This window comes from Eubalaena glacialis, chromosome 17 (genome assembly GCF_028564815.1).
Source record: "Eubalaena glacialis isolate mEubGla1 chromosome 17, mEubGla1.1.hap2.+ XY, whole genome shotgun sequence".
NCBI lineage: Eukaryota > Metazoa > Chordata > Mammalia > Artiodactyla > Balaenidae > Eubalaena > Eubalaena glacialis.
The window spans coordinates 5045958-5064954 of record NC_083732.1 but is presented as its reverse complement, the minus strand read 5'-3'; the positions used below and the strand labels follow the sequence as shown (position 1 = coordinate 5064954).

Here is an 18997-nt window from a genome sequence, read left to right as displayed (position 1 = left end):
TCAAAAACACATCTGACCCTGAGGGTAGCAGATGAGGGCTTAAGGACTTGTCTGAGCCCCAGCATAAGTGTAATTTAAAAAAATTCACAGATTGTTTTCTTGCTTTGTGACACGGCATTGAATTTTGGTGCTGTAAATAAAGCCACCTTTGGTTCTAGAAGTTCTGTATTAACATTGCACATTGGCCAATCCAGATTATATCTGACAAATCTCTCCAACGGCCTAGAGATGGAGGCCACCAGGACTGCCCCCATCATTTCCAGATTTAAGGGAAATATTCACTATCACTCGGTGACCATCTTGGGAGCCTTGGGACATTTTTGGCACTTGCTCCTACTCAAAGTATTTAGATTCTTAAGAACACAGGAAATTAAATTGGAAGGCTTTCCTCCTACACATTTATCATATTAGAACTTTCTGGGATAAAATTTTATCAGTTTAATACAGCTTCATGATACGAAATGGAGCACAAATGTTATCAAAGCATTTTATTCAAAAGCATAGTCTCTGTAAATTGTCTTTTTAAAAAGTGTGAATGGTGAGTTAAATTATTGCATGACTTTTATCCCCAAATTAAAATTTTTAGAAGAAATTTCCTCTCACATCTGTGTGGACTCCAGTGGGGCATCTTTAAAGTAATTCCTTTGCCCACTTAGAATATCCAACTGAGTCAGGAATATTCCACTGTAAAGGTATTTCACTTGTTTTATTTTGCAAGAAAACATGAAGAGAAGCCAATCTATTCCTTTTGTGGCCCTGAATGCCTCTGATTTCTCAGCCATGCAATAGTGATAGTACCATCCAGAACTTCAGGAGTGATTGTGTGAGATCAAGGTAATTTTTTTAAGTGCCAAAGCACAGAAGAGAACAAGGAGAGAATGGTGGGTGTATGGGTATCTTTGTGTATTTATAGTCATCATTCCCATCAGGAAGAATGGCAAGGTGTCCTCAGTTCCTCAGGTAGTCAAAGTGTAGAGATAGAGAACTGAAGTCTCATTCAACCAGCAGAAGAGGAAAGGTGGGTGGTGTGAGCTCATCTGAGAGATGGTCTGGGCAGAGAACACAGGAAGCTTGGGTGTGGAACGTGGCAGTTAAAATCATAAGGGTGGGGGGCTGAGCAATTGTTTTAATTCAGTGAAGCTTGTCAGATGCTGGTGTTTTGCTACTGAGTACCTTTCAGCAGCTACTGCCCAAGATGTAGTTTGTTTGAGCAAAGGGAAAGCCTTCACCACAGGCAAAATGAGAAATGAGCTTATACTTATGTTTCAGTGCCCTTGATCTTTCCCACTGTGTAAGCAAGTAAATATGGCCCCTCCTTTAATTGACCCCCTTCTACACTCTTGGGACAGGAGTCAAGGCATCTGTGGTGTACATAGTGTGTCCCCTAAAAGAAGGCCTGAACGTGCTTTCCCAGTGGGATTCTGACAGCACCTCGGGAGGCCTTCTTGGAGGGGCTACAGAAGTACCAAGTGTCCCCTCCTCCTCGGGACATGTGTCAGGCCTACGCGCTTTACTTTAGGTTCTGTGAGCTTTCCGTACCTAAGGAAGGAAAAAGGCACATTTCCTCCTCCTTATTCCTCCTTTTTGACTACATCCTCCTCAGGGAAACTGAACTACCTGGGGAAAGAGAAGGTCTTCTTTTGAGCAGACCACTTCGCAATATGGGTCAAAGCTGGGGGGCGGCTCTCAAGCCTGGGCATGCATTATACTCACCTTAAGTTCACTGGGAAGCTTTTCAAGTACACTGACACATCCCCTCCCCGCTCCCCCAGGGCAGAACAACAGAGTCACGGTCTTGGGGTGGGGGTGAGGATTCCGTTTTTCAAGTTCTCAGTGACCTGGGACGTGAAGATGTAAGCCAGCCTGCACGCCTCTGCACACCGAGATTAAACAAACACCTACCCAGCCCCTGAGTCTGCCTGCCAGGAACCCTAACGGTGCGTGCTGTCCCCCGAGCACCCTGTGTATGGGCACGGGCTGAGAGTAAGCCAGGAGGCCCGAGGTGGCGGAGGAGATGCTGGGAGCAAAGGAGCACAGACTTGACCGAGGGGGACAGTGGAAAGTAAAATGGCCAAAGGAAGCAGAATTGAGAGGAGAAAAACACGGTGAAGATGAATTTAGTAATTTCTTAGAGACTTCTTTTTGCTTTAGGGATTCCTTACACTTTCTCTCCACGTTGGGTCACGTGTGTGATTGTGAAATAAAGCGTGAACAGGTGGGAGTTTGTAGAAGATGCACCGTGGCGAATCAGGTGACCAGCTGTGCAGGCATTAGATAATAATAGTTCACCTTTGCGAAGATGGCTCTTGTGAACTGAGAATTTTAGACTGTTTTAGAAAGGACCTTTTTTAAAAAAAAAAAAAAAAAAAGATCACACAGGAAAAGAAGTTAAAATTTAGGGAAAGCAAAATATTCCATCCCTTTCCCCAGGCACCCAACATCTAGGCAACACAAACAAAGTGAAATTGTAATGGTGCTTGCTGAGCCTGTTTGAAAACAAATCCTGTTGGGCCCCCATAAAGGGATAATCAGGTGTCCAGCCCAGCAATTCCTCAGTTCTCCAATCTGAAAACACTCAAAGGATGGAGGTAGAACTTGTACACAATTTTTTAAAGGATGTATCTAATGGAATCACCTCTCATCCCACCCCCACCAACTGGTACTCATTTTTATATTGATGACAGTCGGAAATGTTAAACACCAGTGAAAAGCTTCATGTTACTGGGCCGGGTGTATTAAAATAAAATCAAAAATTGAAATATTGGGTATATACACAACAGCATAAGTGAAATGTGATGTGATATAGCATTTTCCATTCAAAGCTTACAGTAGAAAAATTTAATAAACAAAACCTCTTGTCTCTCTTGCTCCAGTGGCTCACTTGAGCCTCCTGACTCATTTATTTTCCATCATATCTTCATATAAATAGTCTCACACAGACCTTACACAATTTAGAAAAGATTGCTGAATCACAAAAATAGCCCCCAAATATGGCATTTTTACTTTCTAGAGTATGACTAAAATGAATACTTGATCATTAAAACAATGTTCAAAATCATTTGAAGCAATGAAGAAAATTCTGATGTTTTGTAAGGCCCTAGAAGTTTCTGCAGAGATCAGAATCTTATTGTTCTTCCAAACTACATTGTCCAATAAAGTCTGGATACAGGAAATTGTGGAATTGAAAAGCTGAACCGTTAAAAAGTATTCCTTCTTATAGCAGAGCAGTTTCTAAAGCTCCTTTCCAGGGTGGTCTGGGCAAACCCCTGCTGCTGGGGGCGGTCCATGTCGCTTAACGCGGCTGCCCTGTCTGCTTGCAGGTGACACTTTCAAGGAAAGAGACTCCCCTCTTCCCAGCTGGGGTTCTGAGCGGTCTCCACCAAAGGAAACATTGAACAGTCTCAGATTTCAGGGGGTGGGAGATCACTGAAATCTGGGAACGACACTGAAGCTTCTGACTTCACCTGCAAAATCTAACAGGTTGGATTAGTAAATTTTTTTTTTTTTAAACAAAGAAGCTAAAGCATAGAGAAAATACAAAGAAGCGTCACGAAAGGCATATGGTTATTTTACTTTTATAAATGAGTTTAGCTGTGCTCCTGTCTGGGATTTACTGAAACGGCCTCTGAACCTCTGAGTCACACATCCCCTTGTAAACATGAGGCCGATATGGGTGCACTTTTGGTGGGACAGGTGTTTTCTTCTCAGAAGCCCGTGTCCAGATGTTGGTCTAGCGAGGCCGGACTGCCCACGGGGAGCAGGCCAGGCCACGCACTGGTGGGCAGTGGCCCTTGAGAGCAGAATCCTTTCCCATGGGGGGTGTTGTTCCTGAGTGTTAGCCTCGTGTGTGGGAAGCAGGGGTGGCCGGTGACCCCAGCCCAGGAAATAACTAGTGAGCAGGGATTGTTACGTTTTCCTTTTAGGAAGGCAGCCGTCCCGTGAGTGGCCTGAGTCCCCTGCGCCCTAAGGCTGCTGCTGGTACTGGCCCTCCGTGGCCGTGTAGAAGTCGTCCAGGACGCTCTGCAGGTAGTCGAACGTGGGCCTCTCCTCGGCCTTTTCTTTCCAGCACATTTTCATGATGTCGTAGAGCTCGTCCGGGCAGTTCTCCATGCGGGGCATCCTGTAGCCCTGAGACAGGGCGGTCATCACGTCGGCGTTAGTTCTCCCTGAGGCCGAGAAACCACAGGTACCATTTAGAAGCCTGACCCAGGTTCACGCACTGCAGGGGTGCCCACCTCCTGCATCAGTGGTTGAAGCAAAGCCTCGGAGGCTGCCATGGGCTGAGCTGTGTTCCCGCCGTGCCCTCCCCTGCAAACTCCTATGTTGCACTCCTAGCCCCCAGGACCTCAGACTGTGACTGCATTTAGAGAGAAGGCCTTTAAAGGGGTGACCAAGTCAAAATGAACCCTTTAGGGTGGTCCCTAACTGCCTCTGACTGGTGTCCTTATAAGAAGAGGAGATTAGGAAAGGTCGGGGGAGACACATGGAGAAGACGGCCGTCTCAAGCCAAGGACAAGCCTCGAGAGAAAGCAAGCCTGCCGACACCTTGATCTTGGACTTGCGGCCTCCAGAACCAGGAGAAAATAAGTTTCTGTTGTTTGAGCCGCTCAGTTTGTGGTATTTTGTGCTGGCAGCTCTGAAAAGTGGTACAGAGGCTAAGGAAATTTCTGTAAGCGATGAAATCAATGTTAGTATGAAGGAGATCAAGGCAGCATTCAGTTGCCAAAGTGAAAACAGGCAAACGTGGTAAATGGAAGACAAAGTGGGTTCTAATGACAAAAGGACACTGGACTTGACAGACCTTGTGAATGAACAAGCCCAATCTTAACACTTAATCTCACTTTCTTTTGTGGTATTTTTTTTCCAGCTTCTACCTGTAATACCAAAAAAATCATTTTCCCGTATAGTATCTCATACCAATACTTTTTCAAAATTAGCTTTTCATCCTAAGTGTACTTAAAGAAGTCAGGATCCTTAAGTCAGCCGGGCCAACTGTTTAATGCCCACTCCTCAGATGGTCCCGGCCTTCAGTACAGGAAGAGGCAGAGTCCGCCAGGCTGCGGGAAAGAGCACATCTCAACAGCCGGCGAGGGAACTAGGCTGCCCGCTATTCCTACAGGGCTCTGCAAGAGAGCTGACCGTGGAGGATGGCGTTTACTATGGTCACATATCTCAGGGTAGTTCAGATGCTGAACTGTCCATCTTTGATACTGAGAATAGCTTTAAGGAAAAAAAGGTCACTTTACTAACATTTTCCTCCAGTGCTAAAATGGGGTATCGACTCACACCCACCTAGCAGTTTTAGCAGGACTTACCCACGTCTGGATGTTTTGCCTATTTTGTGGCTGCCTTATTCTGTAGGGACATGAGCTCCTCTAGTGAGGGGCTGCAACTCATGCGGAATATTTTCATGCATAGAAGACATATAATATCTGGCACACGGGGAACTCCATTCATCCCAACCATTTCCTTTCCATAGTTATCTCCTTTCCATAGCCAGAGGTTTTACCACTAGTGGTCACGGGAAAGATCCTAAAAGATAACTAGACACTTTAGGGGAAACGTCTTTGACTTGATTGGAAACAGAACCTTCTTTTGAATTTATTCTCAAATCCGTGTTTTTCAAATTGTGGGTCACCACCCATTTGGGATCAATAAATTGATTTTTGGGGAGCTACCAGTATTTTAAAATATAAATTACCAATATAACAGTAAAATAGAAAAGATCAGAGTGCGCTGTACATGGCAAAAGTTAGTGTGGTTTTGTGAAACTTTTGTTTTATATATGGAGCGGGTTTCTGTCTATTTCTTACCGTGGGTCATAATCAGCGACCTCTGAACTCCTTTGCCCTTAACTAACCTTTCTTCTTCTAAGGACACAGTGACTGAAGGGCCCTGCCTGGATTTAAACCCCTGAAAAAAGACACGATTATTTCTGTCTTGGAAGAGCCCTTGTTTTTGAAATGGAAAGATCCAAGCCAACCTTATAACTGTTAAGATCTCTTGAAAGTTGTTTACATGGTGAATTAATTTTGCTCAAGTCTACTTCTGAAACATCATCTTCAAATATTTGTGTAACGGGAATGTTCTAACTGGAACACTTCATTTGCTTCTCATTGCTTGAAGCCAAGGGGCTGATTTGCATCACTTTCTTTAATTGGGGTTCTGGTCTCCATAAATTATGTGGCTTCAGCATTGCTCTGGCTTCTGTAACTAGCCAAGCTCACTTGGATAAATTTCTGAAGAAATATCTGTGTTTACTTCTACATGGGCGTTGGGGAAAGTTCTGGGATCCTGGCAGGAGGATTAATATCCAGGATAAAGGAAACAGCAGCTGGACCTGCAAGGCTGGGTAGGAATATCTCTTTCACCTCCTTCCTGGAGAAGCCCCAGTTGCATAAAAGGTCAGAACGTGCCCACAGAAGATAAATAAACCTTTCTAGGGCCCACGCTGTTGCACTGCAGATTTTTTTCTTCCTTGTTCTTATATGTTCTCCTAACTCCGAAGAACTCTCAATGATGCAGACAAAGGCCAGGCATGCTCCAGCCTGCCTGGGGAATTTGACTTGATAGAGGAATAAAAAGAAGGAAATCTGAAGTCTGTCTTTTTATGTACAAGTAAATCTACCAACAAAATACGGCTATCAACTGACAAGTCTGATGGAAGAAAGAAAGAGAGGAGAGAGACCTTGACTGAACCCTAAGATTAAACCCAGTGCTGGTCTGTTGCTAGGTTGAAGAAAGCAAACACCCATTGGCTGGTGATCTTTAAAGGCAAGCAACTTCATATTCCATCCTCTCTCCTTTCGACAAGCGTGTAGTGAGTACTTCCTACGGGTCATGAGCTGGCACTAAGCTCTGAGAGATACAAAGATGACTAAGACAGAGCCCTGTCCTCAAATGGCACACAGCCCAGTGGGGAAGCCAGCTCAGGACACGGAGCTGGGGGGTGGGCAGGAGGTGACATCTGGAGTCGGTAGGAATTGGCAGAGACTAAAAGTTGGTGAAGGAGCAACGGAGGGAGAAGAAGGCAGTACAGCAGAGATGAGCAAAGGGATGGGGGTTAGCGACAGGAGACAGAAGCCCAGGCGCTCCAGGAACCAGGACCATCTTTAACGACAGAGCGAGCCTGTATGTGTGAGCAAAGGAAGTACAGCCAGCCCGGGACCGCAGTCTCCCGCCCAGTGGGACTTCCAAAAGGGCAAATTATTTTTTTCTGAGCACTGCTTGTGATGGAGCATTTGCAGCAGGATGAGTTTCCTGATTCTGGTTCACATACAGCTTAAGATGCTAGATATACCTGGCAAGAAGCAGCCAGAAAAGACACGATGCTTCCGAAAGCTTCGTCTTTTTCAAACCTCCTTTCTCTTTATAAGAGCAAAGCAAAACAAACCCCCAACCACAAAGGTCCCCTCTGGTTTCTTTAGAAAATTCCTATACAAATATGACTACAGTTTTGCTTTTAAGATAGTGAAGTAAGGGCTTCCCTGGTGGCGCAGTGGTTGAGAATCTGCCTGCCAATGCAGGGGACACGGGTTCGAGCCGTGGTCTGGGAAGATCCCACGTGCCGCGGAGCAACTAGGCCCGTGAGCCACAACTACTGAGCCTGCGCGTCTGGAGCCTGTGCTCCACAACAAGAGAGGCCACGATAGTGAGAGGCCCGCGCACCGCGATGAAGAGTGGCCCCCGCTCGCCGCAACTAGAGAACGCCCTCGCACAGAAACGAAGACCCAACACAGCCAAAAATAAATAAATAAATAAATAAATAAACTCCAATCAAAAAAAAGAAGATAGTGAAGTAAGGATCTTTTTGCCCCACCTCCCTTTTTCCCTTTAATTCATCCCCAAACAAAAAGAGAACAAGAAAGAGAAAAACGGCGTCTCTGATGTAATAGGAGACACCTGTCAGCCAGAGGCAGACCTGGTCTGAGCCCAGAGGAGGAACGTGACCCTGGCGCCTGCCAGAGAGGAGTCAACAGTGGATGTCTGGTCACCACGTCTTGGGACGGGGCACTCCCGGGCTGAGGTCGGTGCTGCAGGCAGGACTGGACCTGGAACCCGCCTGGCAGGTGCCCAGGTTAACGCTGGAGAAACGGAAGGAGAGAAGATCCAGGCCCAGTGGACGGGGTGCAGGGGGGCAGAGAACTCGGAGCAAGGAGAGTGAGGCACATCTGACCCGGGCCACAGCCTGGCTGAAGCTGAGGACACCAAGCTGAGTGAAATGAGCCCGGCACGAAAGGACACGTACTGTACGATTCCACTCACAGGAGTGCCGAGAGCAGGGAAATGCCTAGAGACGGAAAGTAGAACAGAGGTGACCAGGCGCTGGCGGGGGCAGGCGGGACGGGGACTTAGTGTCTGATGACCCTAATGACCACAGTATCAGTTTGGGAAGATGGAAAAGTTCTGGAAATGAACAGCGGTGATGGCTGCACAGCACTGTGAATGTACTTGAGGCCACTAAACCGTACACTTAGCAGTGGTTACAATGGTAAACGTTATTCTATGTTCCTTTTACCACAATAAGAAAACCCACAACAACAGCGAAGAAAGACACTGAGTCCGCTCCCCAGGGCACCTCCGGAATGCTGATGGCCAGGCAGTACTCCCACCAGCAGGGCCTGGAAGATCCTCTTCAGAAGGAACTAAATAGTCCCAGAGAGCAGACCTGAAGATACTGCCGGGGGAGGTTGCTGACAGCGAGCCCGGTGGTCCAGAGGCCCTGGTTCCCACACGACGTCTCACCGAAGCAAGGGGGAGCAGGTAAGCCTCAGAGGACAGGACGACAGGGACAGAAGCGTAGACAGGGGGCTCTGAGGGTCACCCCAGGAGGTCTACTGTCCTACCAGCAAGGGATTTGGAAAGAGGCGAGGAGCGAATTTTCAAAGAAGCAATATAGGAAAACTTCCCCAAATCTATGGCTACAAGTCTCCAAATCAAAAGAACAAAACAGGTACCCAGCGTAACATAAAAATGACAGAAGTGTCACACCAAGGTACATGGCCATAAATCTCAGGGACAAAGAAGGATCTTGAATTCTTCCATAGAGGAAGCGGGATCCTAGGGAGAAGATAGGTACAGAAGCCATCAGGCTTCAGGCCAGCCACTCGAGAAGCTGAAGTCAGTGGAAGAAGCTGCTTAAAATTCTAGGCGAGAACGTTTGGCGGAGTAGCGTTCATAACATAAACGAATTTGGTAATTGTACTTAGTTAGCTATTTAAGTATATTTAGGACACGAGTCTCTCAAGAAGAAGCCCTGTGTGGAGTGGAGTCTATCTTCTAGGTACGAACTAGAAGAATATTAACTTTGATGCCTCCAATTTTCACGAGACAATCTAGGGGCTACACGTTTAAATTCATAACTAGGGGCTACACATTTAAAAACATAAACAATAAAATATGGTTGAAATGGACTAACAGTAAACGAAGACAAAGGAGTTTTGAGATTTGCCCCAAATGCAACGAATAGGTGCAAAGCCCTTTCCTAAAAAGCAGGTTGCGGAAGAGCCCTTTTCTGCATCACATCCTATGTGCACAGAAGTTCGTGGTGTCGGCTGTGGCAGCTCAAGGCGTCTATTCAACGAGTAGGACTGCAAATGGGACACGACACTCTCATTTCATTAGTATTAGCATTTAGTAAGTGCTCCACTAGCACTTAGTATTTGACGACTAGAATTTTGATAAGTTTATTAACAACATTGTACATTTTACTCTCCTATTCCCAGAGTTTGTTTTATGTGGGTGCTATCCGTTTTGGCATCCAGTCACTCTGTGTATTTGGTACAGCTCTAGTTATATATGCCTCGATATTCCTGGGATGCCTCTGACGGATGCACCAGAAATTGAGAACAGTGGCTGCCTTGGGGGCAGGGGTTGTGTGGCTGCAGACAGACGCACCTGTCACCTTACACCTCTTTGTACCTCTTGGACTTAGAACAATGTGACCATATTCTTATTTAATAATAACTAAGATGGAGGAAAATCTTTACTTAGGAAATAACAGTCTGAGTATAATATTTAGAACTATGAACAGCAAATATTAGGATAAATAACCAAGATTCCTGAAAGCCAATGCCTTTGAGGAGCCAGCAAGAGTGAGACCCCGGAGGCAAGTTTTCAGCAGAAGCCTTTTGCACTACCTGATTTTTTAAATATATTTTTTAGACAAGAAGTAAAATATTTAATAAAAGCATACTTGTAAAAAGTTAGCCACTTCAGGAATTTATTAAGAAAAAAATAATGTAACCTGTTATTTCATTGCTCAAGGATAGTAACATTTTGATATATTACACCTTTTAGTCTATTTTTTTTTCCTCTGTTAATTTTATAGGAGACTTTCTTATTTCTTTTCTGTTTTTATTCCCCTTTTCTTTCTCTTAGTGCCTTTTCATTTTGCAAAGCTAGGCATATAGCTTCTAAACCACACAAAAAAGAGACATATCCAGCACTTTTCCGGGTAAAGAAAATATTCTCCGATAACTTAATTGTCAGTGGGCCTGTTGTAAGCAGTTTTATAACAGTGATGGAACTGGCCATGTATTGTCTATGTCCACCAGTTTCCATGCTCTCTGTGAATCGAATCCTCTGATAGTTAAGTAAGTAGGACTGTCCGCTCTGTTCACATGTCCTAATGCTAGAGGCTCTCATAACATACAACGCTTGTGACTGGGAAACCTCATCAACCCAGAGCTCCTGAAAGGATGACACATCCCTGGTCCTATCAGAGGACAAGAGACTGCAGAATAGACCAACTGATGCTCTCTGGTTGGTCCTATCAGGTTTGTGTGTGTGTGTGTGTGATTCTCACTGCTTTTCTACTGGTTATTTTATAATTTTTATGGTTTTTCACCCCAAGTATTTTCTAATCATGGGCATTGAGCACAGCAGGTCAGAGTGAGGAGGCCGGGATTCCGCAGCAGCTCTGCCAGGAGCTCATGATGCAGTTCTGGGCACGAGTCCCCTTCTCAGAGCCTCAGGGCCTTGTGTGCACATCACTGTGGAGCATGCGGTACATGCCACACAACATGTGTGAGGCTGTATGTTTATCTGATCAGATGTCATATATATATATATATAGTCTGAGTGTATAATCTTTCTCTATAGGTTATAGGTTATAGATATATAATGTCAGCTATCCGGGCTGATCAAGAAATACTGGCCCCATATTTTTGGAGTGGTGTTACTCATGAACTTCAGTGTCTAGAACAGAGCGGCCATCAGAATATGAAATGTGGGCACCAGAGGGGTTTCACGGTACGGTCAGCCCACTGTGCAGGCACCGCTGAAGGCCTTCCCCTCCGGCTGGCCCCCCAGGCCCCAGCTTCTCTACGGCTCAACCCCAGAGAGCAGTGAGGGTGATCGGGAGCGTGAAGACCACGCGACTGCTCTGTCCCAAAGCTTCCGGTCTCCTAGAGTCAGAGCCGAAGCCCCTGCGTGGCCCCTGAGGCTCGCATCCGCTCCAGCCCAGCTCCGCGCCTCCTGCCCCGGCTCGGGACCCCGTGGGCCACCCAGGCCCTTCTGTCAAGTCACCGAGTCCCTGCTGCTGCCGGGATCACTGTTTAGAACCCGCAACCCTACCCCACCCCCCAATCCCTACACCACCGTGCCCCCTCCATGGCGCCCCTCCCATCCTACGCACCGGCCCTATTACCAGTGATTATTATTAGTGATTGTTATCAGTCTCTCCCCACTCAAGTATTAGCTCTCAAGGGCACAAGCTGGGGCTGCTCCATCCGGGCACCTCGTGAGTGCCTGGCACCCTCAGATATTTTTTGAATGAGGGAATGACTTAAACATTAAAGATTTAATTTTAAATTGGCCGTATCCATTAATTTTGTTAAAAGCCAAACATTAACAAGAATGTGACAGCTTGGGGAAAAATCCCTCTTCTTGCACATTCCAGCGTGGATCCTGGAAAAAGGGAGAGCCGGAAGAATCTGGCTCCGAGGAGGTTAGGAATCTGGAAATACTGAACGATGTCCCCACGTCCAATAAGTCAAAGATCTGAAGAATCTTTCACTCACACACAGAGGTGGTTATTTCCGGAAGAGGCAGAGACTCCAAAGTACCTTGTATGAACTTCTGTTTCAAAACTGACCGAGAAAGAATTGTAAAACCCTCATCCCCGTGTCCGTAACCTCCTCCATCAGGTGGACTGCTTGGGAGGGGCACCTGTGTCTAATCCTCTAATCCATCCCTATCAGCAATACCTGTGATGGTGCCAGGCACATTCTAGGCAGCAAGTGGTGGAATTAATTAGCGAAGCAAAAGAATATGCACTCAATCAGGCAAGAAGGCAGAGAAGTTTCTAAGCATATTTTAGGACACCTTCCAGTAACGACAGTCAAAATAAAGTTCTAGCACCATGAGCTTACTTTACTTTTGGATATAAGTTTATCTTTTTATGACTCGTGCCACTTGGCTTTTTTCTCATATATACCAAGTGAATGGAAATAGGTAAGTAACTGATACCTGGGTAGGGAATTTTCCCATAGGTGACGATTTCGTACAGGAGAATTCCAAAGGACCACACGTCAGACTTAATAGTGAAACATCCAAAGTTGATTGCTTCTGGAGCTGTCCACTTAATGGGGAACTTAGCACCTAGGGCAGAAGACGCAGGTGTTTTACTTGGGTCTCTGAGCTGAAACAAAAGAGTCATGAGCGTGTGACCCTCACACTTTCCTTTGGGGGGAAAATTTTAATGAATTATTTTGAACGGGTTAACACATACACACAGTAGAAAATAGAGATGGTACAAAATGTCATACTAAGAATGTTTGCCTCCCTCTGTTTCCCTCGCGGCATTCCCCTCTTAAGAAGCAAAGTTTCTTGTGTTATTCTCTTAGCGAAATCACAACTAGCACACTTGAAACATGAGAACATGACACCAAATGGAAGGGCATCTATTCTTAGCCTGTACATCTGGCCCTCGACATCAGCCTTCTAGAGCGCGTATCCTTCATGTTCAAATTTTCTCTAATGACCCAGAGCATGTTTATATGGAATGTAAGTATCTCGATGTGTATATTCTTGTGGATAAATCTCTTGAAGCCTGTACCAACGGGGATTTTAGATGCTACTCCAAGCTTTCATTTGATAGGACCAAACATTACTACTCTTCTAGGAACTGCGTAGGATGATGATCTGCTCAGAGTGAGATGACGATGAAACTAGGTTTCTCACGAGAAGCTGGTGAGGCTCAGGTCGACTTAGCCGCCGGGTCACATTGGGAGGCAAGCCTGGCCTCGGGGAAGTCACAGGGTCACCTCGAGGGAAGCAGGGACTCGGGCGCTCCTACACCCTGGAAAGGCAAGGGCTTTCCACCAACTACTATAGAATTTTTAAAATACATTTGCCTTCACAAGGTCTTTGCTTTAGACTTTTCTGTGGAGTCCAGACCTAGCGCACAGGGCGGGGCCAGGAAGGGCGGGGCTGTGGTTGGGGCAGAGCCAGGGGCGGGGCCTATGGGTGGGGCGTGGCTGGGTGGAGCCTGGGGTCCAGCATGGCCTTGGGGGGGTTTGACTCCCGGTTCTGCTGTTTCCAGCCAGGTATGACCCCGGCAAGACACTTACTGTTTTTGTGCCTTCTTGGCACTTCCATCCATGAAATGAGTAAACAGCAGAACCTCCCCGGTTGCCGCCAGGGTTAAGTGGGTGGGTCTGCATGCTTGGCACAGAGGAAATACCAGTGAGGGTAAATATCATTACTTTTGCCCTGAGGTGACCTGACCTACTGTTTCCTTCTAGAACCCGAGCTCTCTGCATTAGGCCACCTGTTTCTCGTGAGAACAGTTATTTCTGTGAGACTCTGGGCTTGTCAAATTCTACAAAACCGATGTAATAAATTCTGACTCATGCACTTTGAGGCCACATCTCCTGGGTTTGAGTTCTGGCTCTAGCACTTGCTATGGGGCCTCAGAAGCTTCTGAACCTCTCCTTTTTTCTCATCTAGAAGGTGGAAACAATACTACTACTTATCACATAGGGTTATTGTAAAGATAAATGAGATGATGTATGGAAAGCACTTAGAATAGCCGCTGCCACACTGCAAATGCTCGCTACCTTTTAGCTACTTCTCCTCAGACTATTTTGCTTGACCTGCCATTTTGCTGAAGATAATTAAGGCCAAGGATAAATTATAATCCACCTAAGAGAATGCAAACTTGAGGCAGGAGAACTACCGTAAGTAGGACGAATGCAGGAGATGCTAGACAAATCAAAATGATGTTTTCAATCTGTTTGTCACCTCTATAAATTCTGTGGGTACCTTCCAGAAATAACACACATGTAGTTAAAATAATCCTTGTTTAATAATTCTTAGGAATGTCAAGAAAGTGCTTGGCTCTTTCAGAAGAGAGAAAGCACTGCAAAAAAACTCACTCAACTTTCACGAGTGAGACCATCAGAATCCTCAGATCATAAGCAACACAGAAGAATCTCCAACAGGAGAGGTCAGTGCAGCCCTAGACAGGGCTGGCCCCAGAATGACAGGCCAGGGACTCGGAGATTTACTCTGTGCGTTTTTTGGTTTACATATATAATATGGAAGGTGGGAAAATAAAGGAGTGTATTTTTGTAGTGTTATATTTACTTCTGTGTGTGTGATAATTTCCACGTTTTAATTTGTAGTTAAAAGGCCAGAATATAGAGTATAGACTTATTGTTACAAATATTTTCTCGCTAGTTAAGGAAAGTATACTTCACTGTTCTGGTGAAAAGCTCTAACAAGTAATATGAACAAAGAATCATGATCCTGTCAAATCTCATTTTGTTTTGCCTTGCTTAATCGAAATACAAACGACAGCATTTGTAAATTTTATAAAAGTATCTTGCAGAGCTAATCAAGAGAGTAATTTTTCAGAACAATTATTAGAATAAACCGCAAACAGCAACTATGCTACATTTTGAATATTGTACCAAATGAATTCTTTTTCTAATGATGCCTATTGTAACTGCTTTGTTAAAAACAGGCAAAAACAGAATAAAACTAAACAACAACCAAACACCTCAAGATCGTTCCGGGAACGTACCTTCCCTGGCTGTGTACTCGTTATCCTCAATCACTCGAGCAAGGCCAAAATCTGCGATTTTGCACATGAGGGACTCGGAGACCAGGACGTTAGCGGCTCGTAGGTCCCTGTGGATGTAGTTCTTCCTCTCAATGTACGCCATTCCCTCCGCGATCTGGAAACAGAAAAAGGCTCTCCTTTAGATGTGCCATTTAGGCCCCTATAGGGACATATGGAGGAAAACCAGAAAACTTCTGAGCTCCTGGAATCCTTTCATGTACGATATTCTGATCGTTCACATTTTTAAAACAGTGGGTAAATTACAATCGCCATTTTGAGTCCTTTCTGAAATAGCTGCCCCCAAACCTCCAACGATGGTAATCACTCTCAACGTGGTTATTTAAATAGCTATATGTCTCAGCCTTTTTTTTTAATGCATGGAGACTTTTTTTCAGATCCTACTAAATTCCTGCATGTAGATACACAGATGTTTGTATCCCAGTTTTTCAAACGAGGAAAGAGAACCAGGGAAGTGCCGTGCTAACACAAATACATTATTGGGGTGTCAAGAACAGGCTGTCCCTGGTCAGCAGCATCCTTGCTGTCAGGTCAGTCGACTGCCCACAGGACCCGGGCTCTAAGCTCTCTCTGCACAGTCCCTCCAGGATGAGAGAAAGAGTCACCCAGACAGAAAGCTGACAGCAGGAGAGAAGCAAGGACAAAATGATAAAACAGGGGAGGTGAAACTGCTACTCATCGCTTCCTAGGAAATCGGGTTTTTAAGGAATCAAAATAGGATTATTAAGGAACACATTACCAAATTATAAAGATAAGAATCAAGAAGGAAGGAGGAAAGGTAGGAAGGAAGGAAGGAAGGAAGAAAGGGAAGGAGGGAAGGAGGGAGGAACCAAGTAGCTGTGTCTGGTGAGCAGTTAGAGGGAAAACTAATTAGGATTGTGTCACACAGGAATGAATACATTCTGCGGACTCTACCTTGAATCCAGGCGGCTCAGCATGGAGGACCTGAGTACTGCCACACCCCATCCTCAACAGCATCCTCCTGGCTCAGGAAAACGCCGCCATTTCAGCCAGGCCCTGTGGCTTTAGCAAAAGCTTTTTAGCTCCTTACTACGGGGGATGCTTCTCCTGACCTCCACCTGGAACGCCTTGCTTCCCCTCTCGGCCAATCACTAGGCTTCCTCTGGCCAGAGGGCCTTCACTGAACTCCTCTTGGATCATTTCACTCTACACCCATCATCAATGGTCAATTTGTACAAAAACCATTTGCACCTACTGACCATAGCTTTCCATTATTTTGATGCTGTTTAAGGTGCTTACTGCTGTCCTGCCATGCAGACAGCAAACACCACCAGGGAGAAGCCACCTTACATCTTTTCTGTTCTCACTTGTATCTACTGGAAGCTTCAGCCATGTCACTCCCCTCTTCTCAGAGCCGAAGGAAGTTCTTTGGTAAATGTGCTGGGTTTTTAATATTACCAGGATGCTATGTTGTTTGCTCTCTGCTGCAGGGATTTGCCAGATGCTATTTCTGTGGCCAGAAAATCTGCCGTATAATAATCAGAATACACCAGCTCAGTCCCGAAATCCTGGCAGCCCAGGGGCTTGCCTGTGACTCGCCGCAAAGAGTCTTGAACAGATAAAATCATAAATCCGAAAGAATAGAGGAAGTCTGAGCATCTTCTTTAGTAGAAACGACAATTTGATAACGTACACCTTGACTATGACCAAGAATAACGTGTGTGGTGCGCAGGCTGGGCCGGTAGAGTGGAGAAGACCCAGGCCACGTGACACCTGCTGAGTGGACTCGGGGTCCAGCCCCTGCCTGGACGGCTGGGCCAGCCTCACACAGCATCCCTCGACAGGAATACTTTAATCCTTTGGGCAAGTCCACCCAGGTCACTCACTGCATAAAACTAGCCTCCAGACAACATCTGAACCCCTTAGCGCTGCTTCCAAGGCCCTGGGTGACTGGTCCATCATACTCCACCTCCCACCACGGCCTCCCTCCAGGATCCTGGCTCCTGCAGCCCCTGTCGCGGGGCAGTTCATCCCGCAGGTCTCAGGGGAGACGGCCCTTCTGCTGAAAGGCCTTCCCTGACCCTCCTTCTCCTCCAGTGTGTGTGTCCCAGGGCCCCCTGCTCCTCACCTGTTTACCTGGGCATCGCAGGAATGTAAACCCCTTAGGGCACACTCCTGTTCTGGAGCCCGTATGTAACATCCCAATGATTCTAGACAAACCGGGCCAGGGACCGGGAAGAGCCGAAGCTGACCGCGATCCCAACATGGCCACATGCCGCAACTACTGAGCCCGCACGCCAGGAGCCCGTGCTCCGCAGCAAGAGAAGCCGCCGCAATGAGAAGCCCGCGCACCGCAACGAAGAGTACCCCCCGCTCGCCGCAACTAGAGAAAGCCCGCGCCCAGCAACGAAGACCCAACGCAGCCATAAATAAATAAATAAAAAATAAATAAATAAAAGTGTCCTGGGAACTTGTGGGTAAGGCTTTTATCACACTCAGCCGAGTTCTGCATTTACACAAACCCGAATGCATTTTTTAACATGATTCTCTGAAATAATAACAGACTTGCAGCAAGCCCAGCTTAGTTTGGCTTTCTTTTCCACGTCAGAGTGCTTTAAGGGGCTCATATTCCAAACAATAATAATAGCGTTCACCAAGACCAAGTTTCGAAACAACAGCGCTTGCCAAGTGGAATAAACAATAGATATGAGAGCAAAATAAAAGCTTTCGGATAGGGCTGGTTTTGAGGTCAAAAAAGACTACAATTCTCTTCTTATATAAAAAGTATTATTTCCCTGGTCTATATGTATTTTTCTTTCTTGGTTTCTTTCTTTCTTTTTAAAACCTGAATCTTTTTTTTTTTTTTTTTTGGTTGTTGTATTTACTTTGGCTAAAGTAAATCCAACTCTATTTCTCTATTTCGCAACAGCAGGAAGAAATCAGAGACCACTTTGGCTAATGGAATCTAGGATCAGCTTTGCTTGCACGAATATGTCCTTGCTCCTCCAGGTCACTTAGTCTAACCGTTGTCAGCACTGCAGAAAGAGCTGTTGCATAAATGCAGCCCCCCCAGGCTCAGCCATCCTCGGGGACCCGGGGAGAGGGGAGCGCTCGCCTCCTACTTTCTTTTTAACTAAATTATAGTTGACTTACAATGTTTCAGGTGTAGAGCAAAGTGATTCAGTTATACATAGGTATATCTGTATTCTTTTTCAGGTTCTTTTCCATCACAGGTTATTACAAGATACTGAGTATAGCTCCCTGTGTTCTACAGTCGGTCCTTGTTGTTTATCTACTTTATATATAGTAGTGTATATCCGTTAATCCCATTAGCTCAGAAAGGCTGATCTGTGAAGGAGTTATGTGGAGTCGCTCAGGTTTGGTGAGGACACAGTCTGATTCAGGAGATTGCTTTGTGCCCACAGATATTCTAGTTAGATGATGATGGTAGTAGGTAGGTGGCTGATTGATAAGTAGGTAGGTGGCTGATTGATAGGTAGGTAGGTAGATATATAGATGGATAGTTAGACATTAATAACCACTACTTCTCCCACCACTACTGGAGCACTTTTTATGTACCAGATACTGTTTTACATCCATTACACCCAATTCACGTTTCATCTGAATAACAAATCTATCCGGTAAGTTTTATTTCCATTGTACACATGCAAATGAAGCTTAAAGAGGTACAAGAACCTGCTGAAAGCCAGGAGGGAAGGAGAGAGCCAGGACTGACACCCAGGAGTGTCTGACCACCAGATCACATTCCAGAATGTTCCATCAGCAAGAGAGCTCATAACTAGATGCTTCTGGAAATCAAATTTTTCATCAAGAGAATACTATTTAACTGAGAAGAGAGGAAAATGCTTTTGAAGTTTCCTCCTGGAATTCATTGTTGTTAAGCCCAAATTTCACCTCTCAGAAAAGCTACCACAAACCTTCCCCAGG

At 45.6% G+C, this 18997-nt stretch overlaps 1 protein-coding gene across 3 annotated transcripts in view; it reads right to left on the bottom strand.

Annotated features, from left to right (window-relative positions):
* Positions 1-2823: 2823 nt before the first annotated feature.
* LYN (LYN proto-oncogene, Src family tyrosine kinase) overlaps positions 2824-18997 on the bottom strand; it is a 109594-nt gene continuing 93420 nt past the window's right edge. For all 3 annotated transcript variants that reach the window (XM_061172233.1, XM_061172234.1, XM_061172232.1), the window contains 3 exons: positions 15032-15185; positions 12472-12603; positions 2824-4166 (listed from right to left, as the gene is read on the bottom strand). In XM_061172233.1, the coding sequence (XP_061028216.1) occupies positions 3964-4166; positions 12472-12603; positions 15032-15185 (489 nt within the window). In that variant the 3' untranslated portion in view covers positions 2824-3963. The remainder of the gene's footprint in view (positions 4167-12471; positions 12604-15031; positions 15186-18997) is intronic.